The sequence below is a fragment of the Mandrillus leucophaeus genome, unplaced genomic scaffold (genome assembly GCF_000951045.1).
Source record: "Mandrillus leucophaeus isolate KB7577 unplaced genomic scaffold, Mleu.le_1.0 Scaffold609, whole genome shotgun sequence".
Lineage (NCBI taxonomy): Eukaryota > Metazoa > Chordata > Mammalia > Primates > Cercopithecidae > Mandrillus > Mandrillus leucophaeus.
Genome location: NW_012106575.1, coordinates 61,802 through 71,246, shown reverse-complemented (window position 1 = coordinate 71,246; position 9,445 = coordinate 61,802). Strand labels below are relative to the sequence as shown.

General features: G+C 41.1%; 1 protein-coding gene across 9 annotated transcripts in view; it reads left to right on the top strand.

Moving 5' to 3' along the window:
- The window catches only part of RBFOX1 (RNA binding protein, fox-1 homolog (C. elegans) 1), a 1,371,131-nt gene that overhangs the window by 1,319,295 nt on the left and 42,391 nt on the right, over window positions 1–9,445 (top strand). For 5 of the 9 annotated variants that reach the window (XM_011999924.1, XM_011999918.1, XM_011999920.1 and 2 more), the window contains one exon: window positions 2,734–2,773. In XM_011999924.1, the coding sequence (XP_011855314.1) occupies window positions 2,734–2,773 (40 nt within the window). Of the gene's footprint in view, window positions 1–2,733; window positions 2,774–9,298; window positions 9,342–9,445 lie in introns of all 9 variants that reach the window. The other 4 variants (XM_011999919.1, XM_011999921.1, XM_011999917.1 and 1 more) reach the window with 1 other exon arrangement.

The following is a 9,445-nucleotide window of genomic DNA, read 5'->3' as shown; positions in this document are numbered from 1 at the left end:
ATATTGTTTACTTCTAGACTGCTTTCTGTCTAGTCTCTTGCCCTGGTCTCCTAATTCAGGTTCGAGTCTGTTAATCATAATTTCTCCTCCGTTGACAACAGTCATCGATACTGAATAGCCAAATCAGACAAATCTGAGACTCCTCCTGACCCATTGTTGAATTCTACCTCGAGTTGATAAAGCAATGACCCAATCTCCTTCTGACACCTTCTTATGCCCACTCTTCCCTCTAAAATATGAGCCCTATTCACCCAGTTATTGTACATCTTCTAGGTAACAAGCAATGTGTCAGGAATTGAGACAGAATGTTAGTTAAGCCACTGGATGTAGCTTTTAAGGTGCAATGAGTCACATGCACACATACCTTTGATGTGAGGCAGAAATTGACGAGTGACTCAGTAAGAATCTGAAAAATGATGCTGGCGTTTATAATGGGAAGGCACTGGGTCTCAGACATGGTGACCCTGTTAGAGCTACAGTGTTAAGGATGATGCCGCCCATCCCTTTGCAAGCGTTATCTTATGAAACCCTCCCTTGAGGTAGGCACTTACCTATTTTCCCTTTTTAACAGATGAGTGAGTGAGGTTCAGATATCTCACGTGATGTGTCCAAAGGTACTGAGCTATTGATTGAGGATGCTGCAGTTTGACTCAGATGCCCCTGTGCTTACCATCTAACTTGGCTCTTGAATGGTCATCTCACTGCTTTTGGATGAGGATACTGGAATAAACGGCATTGCCAGCACAAGGCATTGCACGTGCAAGGGCATGGCAGCATGAAAGAACGTGATGGAGCTGTTTTCATATGGCTAAGTGATCAGCTCTGTGGTTTGGGACCCAAACTAAATATTTGTGGCTCACCTCTCTTTCATCAGACGCGTTCCAAGTCTTGTTCACAGAGGGTGACTCTGCCTTCTGACCCCCTAACCAACATTCTGTCCTTTGTGTTGGAAATGTTGAAAAAGAATTCAAAGCATAGCTCAGGACACTGCACACCTCAGCACCTTGGACTGGGGCTTTACGCCACTTCACAAGTGCTTTTGTGAACTGTAGCCCTCCAGGATCAAATATGAACAATAGCTGAAAGCTATTTCTACCAACCTCCTTACTGTGGGAAATCCCTGCCACATTTTTAAGGACAATGGTACTTGGAGTTTAGTCAGTTGACTCCAGAATACTCTAAGAAGCACACTAGAGTGTTCTCCAGCAAACCAGTGTCACAGCCGCGTGTGTGTGTCAGTGCTGTGTGTGTGTGTTGTAAAATGCCTTCCCTTGGCTCAATATGCTTTGCTTACATGTGGGTCCAATTCTGCTACTGAAATCTGCTGCAAGCCTTTGGTATTAAAGTTGTGTTTCTATTAGAACCTCGGCCTCATTCAGTGGTGGGGGCTCATCGGTCCTTTGCTGGGATCATAAGTCATCTAGAAACGTCATGGGAAGGTATTGGGGAAGATTGTAAATCACTACGATCCTTTTAACAATAGTCGTTTAGAAACAGTTTCATATGCAAGATGCCTTGTGATCCTTACAGAAACATGTGAAGGCTACATATGATTCTTGTTAAAGTCATTTTCATGCTTAGAAAATATAAATCAGTTTCTCACGACCACATAGCTAAGAGCTTCTTTTCTTGTTTTTTTACTCAAAGTATACCAAAAAGCTTTGGAGAATCATTCCCTAACCTCTGTCCCCAGCCCTCTGAAGTCTCTTCTTTCTGGGATGGTCACTATATGGGTGGCAATCAGAGAGCTGCTATCAGATTGGACTTGTTCAATTAAGGTGTGGGACTTTGTTTCGTCTAGATATAATTTATGTGAACATACAGATATTCACATGTATATACTCCTGTACATATAAGTACACAAATACATAAATATCCCAATACACATATACACATAAATATACACATGCACATATACATGTTTACATGCATGTAGATACTATAGACAAGTGCAAACATGCATTCCTACACTTGTCCATATTAACACACATACACAAATATGCACACAATGCACTTGTACACATGAAGACAGGTCTGCACACAAAACAGATTCTTGCACACATACCCATGCTCACCCACATACAATTAGAGACATTCTCCATTTACCATAAAATAATGCACATGGAATTACGAAGTATAATACAATGTGAAAGAATGTAAAAGAAAATTTTTGAAACCGTTTGTGTTGTCCAGCTCACCTGAGGCCATTTGGCTGTAGCCCGTATTGAGAATGCTGCAATCTGTGTCTCGACCTTTTAAATCCTATTTTCATAGATAGATGTTTTGGGTTTTTCTTCTGTGGGGTAGGGGGTTCTATGTGGTTTGCCTGCCAACTCTGACCTGTTAAGATGCTCATGTCTGCCTGGGCCACTTAAAATAAATCTCAGTCCTCTTTGCATTTCAAAGTCGTGCATTTCTGTACCCACTCCTGAGAGAGTGGGAAGTTTGGGACCCAGCACGCCGCTGCCACCACCACCACCACCACCACCACCACCACCACCACCACCACTACACCACACATCCTAATTCTGGGCCAGCACCAAAGCCCGGCCTAATTTTCTCAGTTTGCTCAACTGCTGTTGTCTCCAACCTCCTTAATCAATGTGAAAACGATCCTCGGTTCCTGTGTTTTGGATCTTGTGACCAGACTAACCTCGCCAGTGCAGGGGTTGGTGTGTCTGCATGGGAAATGCACTAATATGGATGTTTCTCTTTGTGTGTGCACCCTTGCAGTGTTGTTTACCAGGATGGATTTTATGGTGCAGACATTTATGTAAGTATTCCTTCACTTGCATGCCGTCCCCGTTTCCTCCTGGAGTCATTCTTTTTACAAGTTTGCTGTGAATTCCTCTACTCGGTGTAGTTGAGTTTCTCTCCTTGGTTCGCAGGAAATAATTCAGTGGTTTGTCTTGCAGGACAGAAAGACTTCTGCCCCTGAGCTCATGGCAGACATCACTGGCTGTTTAGTGGGGTGGAATTAACCCCTCGATCAACTTCAGAATAAATGCAATCCCCCCAAAAAAGTGGCATTTCTTTCATGCCAACTGAAGACCCCACTTCACCCACAAAGAAATTGTCTCTCAAGTTCTCAATATGTTCTTTGTTTTTGGTATAATATTTAGGATAACAGCTGTAGTTACCAGCTGCAGAGGGTTAAAAGATATTTTCATGGCTGATATTTTTGATGTTTTCCCTAAAATATCACAGCAGCCTTAGGAATGCTGTCTCTCTCATGGGCAAGTTTAGCCCTAAACATCTCCTACAAATTCTCTTAACAAAATGTATGTCAAATTGAACATTGAGCCCCCATTTTCTTTAACCTTTTATTCCATTCCCCCAATTATATGACTTAAAATTGCTTAATAGTAACACTTTAAGTTTATTTATAGAAAAGAGTAGACTATTTCTAATAAGAATTAAACTTATCTATGTTCAACTAGAGGTAGTTATTCTCCCGCATTATGATACGAGCAATGATGTTATGAAAATGACTTGGAGTAAATACAATTTTGAGTAAGTGGGCAGTGTTGGGAGATACTCCCTAAATCACAATTTTTATTCCTAAAGACCTCAGTCAATGGGATTATATTTGTTTTATAGGCTAGACAGCAAAAAAATCATATTTCTGATAAAATTGGTATCAGGTACTAGAAGATAAGCCACTGATTATTTTATTCCTTTTGAATTTCAAATCATTACAGTTTTGAGATATAGTATTTATCTCCATCAATGATAAACTTAGTTGAGTTCTATTGCATCAAGCATATTTACTATGATCTGTGGGTATTTTTCCCCCATAACAAAGTGAGTGAACAACCCATATGTCCTAATTCACTCAGTGATCAATCAATTTTTCTTTTTTGTGGAACTTAAGCTTTTCCGTCTCACGTCCTCTTTTCCAGACTTTCAGATTTTAAATTATGAGGCAGGCTGGGGCTGAGCAGTTTGAAGCCCATTCATATATCCTCAAGCACCTGCTAAACCCAATCACCAGTCCTGGCTCTCGCCTTCATGTAGCCCATGAGTAGATGATTGCAGATGGAAGGAGCCAGAATGGTAGTTGGCATCGCAGAATTTAGGGCTTTAGAAATGAGAGGGAATAGACAAGGGATAGAGAAATGCTTTTTAAAAAAAATCCACCAACATGGAAACTATCTCCAGCAACACCTGCCCAAGAAAAAAAAAAAAAAAATGCAGATTTTCCTTAGTTAAAAATATTTCACTATCATTTAGTGAGTGTCCACCTCTTCATGCCTCAGTTTATTCAAACTGACAGTAATTTATTGAATCATTAATGTGTGGTATCTTATGCAGATGTCCAACTGGTGTCTTGCTGGCCTCAGATTCTTGAGTAGCAGGAAGGAGAGGCTGCCTGAAGGCAAGGTCTATGGAGCTCCCACAAATAAGGAAAAACAAGGGCCTCATTTAAGTGAGTGAGAGTGTGTGTTTGTATCGATTGAGGCATACTGCTGCATCAGAAAATCCAGAGCAATGCAAATAGATAAAAAACACAAAGGAGGAGGAAATATGCCAACCACTTGACTAGACAGGAAAAAAATTTGTTCAGAGAAGAAAGCCACAGAAGTGTCCCTTTGTGCTTGTCTAGTTCCTTTAGGAGATTTTGTCTGTCACACATTCATGTTTGAGCCAAGCCCACTGGGTACAGTGGTGCAGCCTGGGAAGCATCTAAGTGAGCTTCACAGGACAGGGTTTCTTCCAGTCCTAAGTTGTCTGATAGCTTCGTTTATAAAACTGCCCCTTCTCTGACTTTTCAGGCCACGACCCCCAGCCAAAAATTTCATTTTCCCTACTCTTTATGTTATAATGACAGTAAGATTTTTCAGAGGGGAAGAATCACATATGCAATCAGGTGGCAGAAAAAGTTCCTGTGATATGAATTTAGAGATTTGTTTACCCAGCACATGTTTCTGTCCTGTCTCTAAAAAGTCTCTAGAATCTTGTAGATTCTTGTAGAATCCTGAATATTTTGCTTTCTCCGATGACAAATTTAACATATTGCTGCTGATGTGTGTCTGTGTGTATATTGGACAGTAAGAAACTAGCCTGCGCCACTGCCCAGCTCAGCAGCAGAACAAGAGGTCGTTGATGACCATAAATTTAAGGAAAAGAAATATAAATCTGTTCTGCATTGCAGAATATACAGAACAAGATTTGTCCTAGCTAGAAGTATGTCATAATCTTGAATGTGCTTTTTTAAGCCACTACCCTACCTCCCTTGAGATACCAGCATGTTCTGATGAGTGGAAATATCCCCAAGCTTCGTTTTTAAGAGAGATGATGGTTAAACAGATTCTTAGAAAGTCGTATGAGATTCTACTTAAAGATTTTGGCTTACTCCTTCAATCTCGTTAAAAACAGTACACAATAAATAGGTTTAGGGCAATTCTGAGAGGCCCTGGGATATATGTTAGACACATCAGACACCTCTAATAGATTTAAACTTTATTATTATTTGAGATGGAGTCTGTCACCCAGGCTTTAGTGCAGTGCTGTGATCTCAGCTCTCTGCAACGTCTGCCCCCTGGAAGCAGTTCTCCTGCCTCAGCCTCCTGAGTAGCTGGGATTACAGGCACCTGCCACCACCCCTGGCTAATTTTTGTATTTTTAGTGGAGACGGGATTTCACCATGTTGGCCAGCATGGTCTCGAACTCCTGACCTCAAGTGATACATCCGCCTCGGCCTTCCCAAGTGCTGGGATTACAGACGTGAGCCAGGACACCTGGCCATAAACCTCTTTAATTTTATTGGGTAGTAAGTTTCTAGCTTTGGTCACTGCTAAGGAAGACAAAGGAGGATACTGTCAGATTCTTCCTGCTCAAAATGTTCACCATCCTGGCGGTATATCGGAGCAGGTCAACAACTCAACAGCTTGCATCCCAGAACTACTGGGCTTTTCTAAGTACCCTACTCTCTCCCCTCCCTTGTCCTTTGTTTTCCATGGTCTTTCCATCCCTACCACCTGAAGTTGGAGCCCTCAGGCATTTTTTAGTAAGCACATAGGCATTGAAAGACCTGCGTGATCCTGGTAACTGGCAAGCCACAACCTCCTCACAAATGTTGTCCTTTTGAAAGTTTTCAGAGGAGAGAGGATTGAGCAGAGAGGGACAGATGATCACAGATGTCCTGAAATCACCAAAGGGAGTAGACTTGTTATGAAATGCTGTGAGCCAGACACGAAGGGAAAAAACCAGGACAGCTTGTTTGGGCAGAGGGTAAAGAAAAGCCTTCATCCTCTTCAGGATCTGAGCCCTGCAGGAAAACCACTGCCTCTAGCCACAGTGGAGAGGCTCGGGCACAGTGTGGTTGGCTACTCATCAGAGAGGACGTGGGAGTTGTCTGAGAAAGGAGGATAGGAATGATCTTTATCTGAGTTCCTTCTACCTGAGATCAGAACACAACACACACACACAGTTTTGTAGAAAAAGATAGGAATTTAAGTTTCATAATGAAACATATCAAATCTACCAGTTCACTATTATTGCTTAGTGGTATACCTTTACATAAATTCATTTTAATTAAAAAGTAAAGCAAACTAAATGGTAGAGGTTATACAAACAGAGTGGCAATGCAAGGACTAAGGTTCTTAGACCTACAGAGTCACTCATATTTGGAAGTGAAGCTATAGTTTTGTTTTGGAGGTGTAATCCCAGTCTGTCACCCAGGCTGGAGTACAAGTAGCATGATCTCAGCTCACTGCAACCTCTGCCTACAGGGCTCAAGCGACTCTCCAGCCTCAGCCTCCTGAGCAACTGGGATTACAGGCACCTGCAACCACACCCAGCTAATCCATGTATTTTTGTAGAGATGGGGTTTCTCATGTTAGCCAGACCGGTCTCAAACTCCTGACCTCTAGAGATCCACCTGCCTGCGACTCCCAAAAGTGCTGGGATTACAGGTGTGAACCACCACACCGGACCCCTGAAGCTATAGATTTTACAAGGCCAGAAATTGACCAAGGAGTGGAAAACAAGCATTGCTTAACTGAACCAAGACATTTGTTGGTTGACCTTTCTCAGGGAGAGATCAAAGAACATAGTATTTGATCAAAAGATAACCATTAATATTACAAATGAAAAGAGGGAGAGAAAGAAATTATAATGAACTGTTAAAAAGAATTGACAAATGGATAGAAACTGGAGTAACATAGTGGGGTGTTTGACAATGGGAAGAGCAGAGATAAAGAGTGAGAGGATATGTTATAAATGTTGACCATGTTCCTTTTTATTAAGAACATCCTAAGCATTCTAACATTAGACGCAACCATGAAGGCCTCCTAGCAAATGTGTCTTGAGATTCCAGTGTATTTTTACACCATTCCTAAATTCTGTATAACAAGTTTCTGGTTAACACCATGGCTAAACACAATTATTTCTGAATTCATGTCACTCTGCCACCCGTATGTTTTAAAACAAAGAGGTATCGTCATTTCACTGATGTTTAAACTCAGGAATGAGAAGTGTTAGTAACTTTGGGAACATGTAAAGCTGGAAAGTAGGAATTCTTTAAATAAAAACCCCTAGAGTCTTTCCTTCCTGAGAACTTGTTTTCATTGCAAGGTGACTGAGGATTGGCATTTGGCTTGCCGTCCCCAGTCACCATAGTGCAGACCTCAGTCCACCAAGAAATCAGGCGAATGCTGTGTTTCCAATGGGAGAGACAAGATGCTGAGTGTTTTACATGTATTACCTAATCTCTCCTCACCACAGCCCTTGCAACAAGGCATCTTACCTCTATTTTTTGTTGTTCCAGAAGAGAAACTTTTTTGGAGACAGAGCCTCCCTGTATCACCCAGGCTGGAGTGCAGTGGCATGATCTCAGCTCATTGCAACCTCTGCCTCCGGGGTTCAAAGCAATTCTCCTGCCACAGCCTCCCAAGATAGCTAAGACTACATGCATGCACCATGACGCCTGGCTAATTTTTGGATTCTTAGTAGAGATAGGGTTTCACCATGTTGGCCAGGCTGGTCTCGAATTCCTGACCTCAAAGTGATCCACCTGCCTTGCCCTCCCAAAGTGCTAGGATTACAAGTATCAGCCACCACGCGTGGCTAACAGGAAGCTTTTTTTTTTTTTCCAGAAAAGAGAAAATAATTTGTCCAGAAATGTTCACTGACACTGAGCCTTGAGCCCACATGATTTGACTACTGTGTTTAATGCTTAAGCCCTGAGCCCACAAATCCAAGTTATTGCTCCAGTTGAGCAAAATTTGAAAACTACAGTGCAAGACAGGAAAGGAAGAGGAAGAGAAGTGAGCATAATGGGGTGGGCAGGCCACTGAGAATAATATTTGTACTAGAAATATTCAAATAAGCAGTGAACTAGCAGAGAAAGAGAAGAAGAATGTTGTCAGGCATAGCTCCACAAACTTTGACTTTTAACATAAGTAAATTTAAACTGGAAAGGAAAGACAGGCTATATAGAGGCTATATAGGAAAAAGTATACACACGCCTTTAGAGGGTATGTCCCTCAGTCTCTTCAAATGTTCAGCCATCTCAGTGTCTGCCCTGGAACTGGAGAATTATATTTCAAACTGTGACCGCTCACACGGAAGATTAGTCTTGCCCATGAATAACTCTTACCTCGAAAAACTTCATCCTAGTCTGTATAAGACATCCTAGTCTGTGCAAGAGACCTTCCTTGCCAGTGCTAGATTTGCATGAAATCATAGCATTTTGAAGCTATGTATATTAACACTAGTTTACACACATACACACACTCACATCTACTCTCAGTTCTCTAGTCTGAAATTATTACAAGTAGCTATCGTAGCTTCAATGTAATTCATGAATTCATGAACTGCAATTTTGTTGTTAGTTGAAATTAACAACTAAAGGTTTATGCAGTTACGGTTGCTACTGTGCTGTTTTAACTACAATAATTAGGACATTCATGTTAAATCCTTAGATATTCCAGAAAATTCCAATCATGACTTAAAGAGATAAATTTGAAAGTTAATTTGGACTGTTAGAATATGCTTTAAGAGGCAAGAAGCCATGAAATTATCTTTTTCTTCTTTAGAAATAAACACAAGTTGTAACACAAAGTGGTTTGATCCCCATCTCCACCTTGATACTCTCCACTGCAAAGATTTGCAATTAAAAATGTTTATCCAGGCCCAGTGCCTCTTTCAGCTTGGTAGGTCAGTCCTAAGTCTTGGTGAAGTAAGAGAGAAGCAAACTTGTAAATGAATTGCTCTGGAATTTGTCTGACTTATGCATTCTCTTTTATTTATTTCATTTTTGCATTGAAAACATTACATTTCTGTTTCCTTATAGAGTAGTGTATCAAGAGCCTGTGTATGGCAATAAATTGCTGCAGGTATGAAATCCCGACTGGTGGAGAAACTCATCACTATGATTGTGGGTTTGCTGTGAAATCCTTACTAACAAGATAATTCTGGGGAGGGGAATTGTTTTCTAACA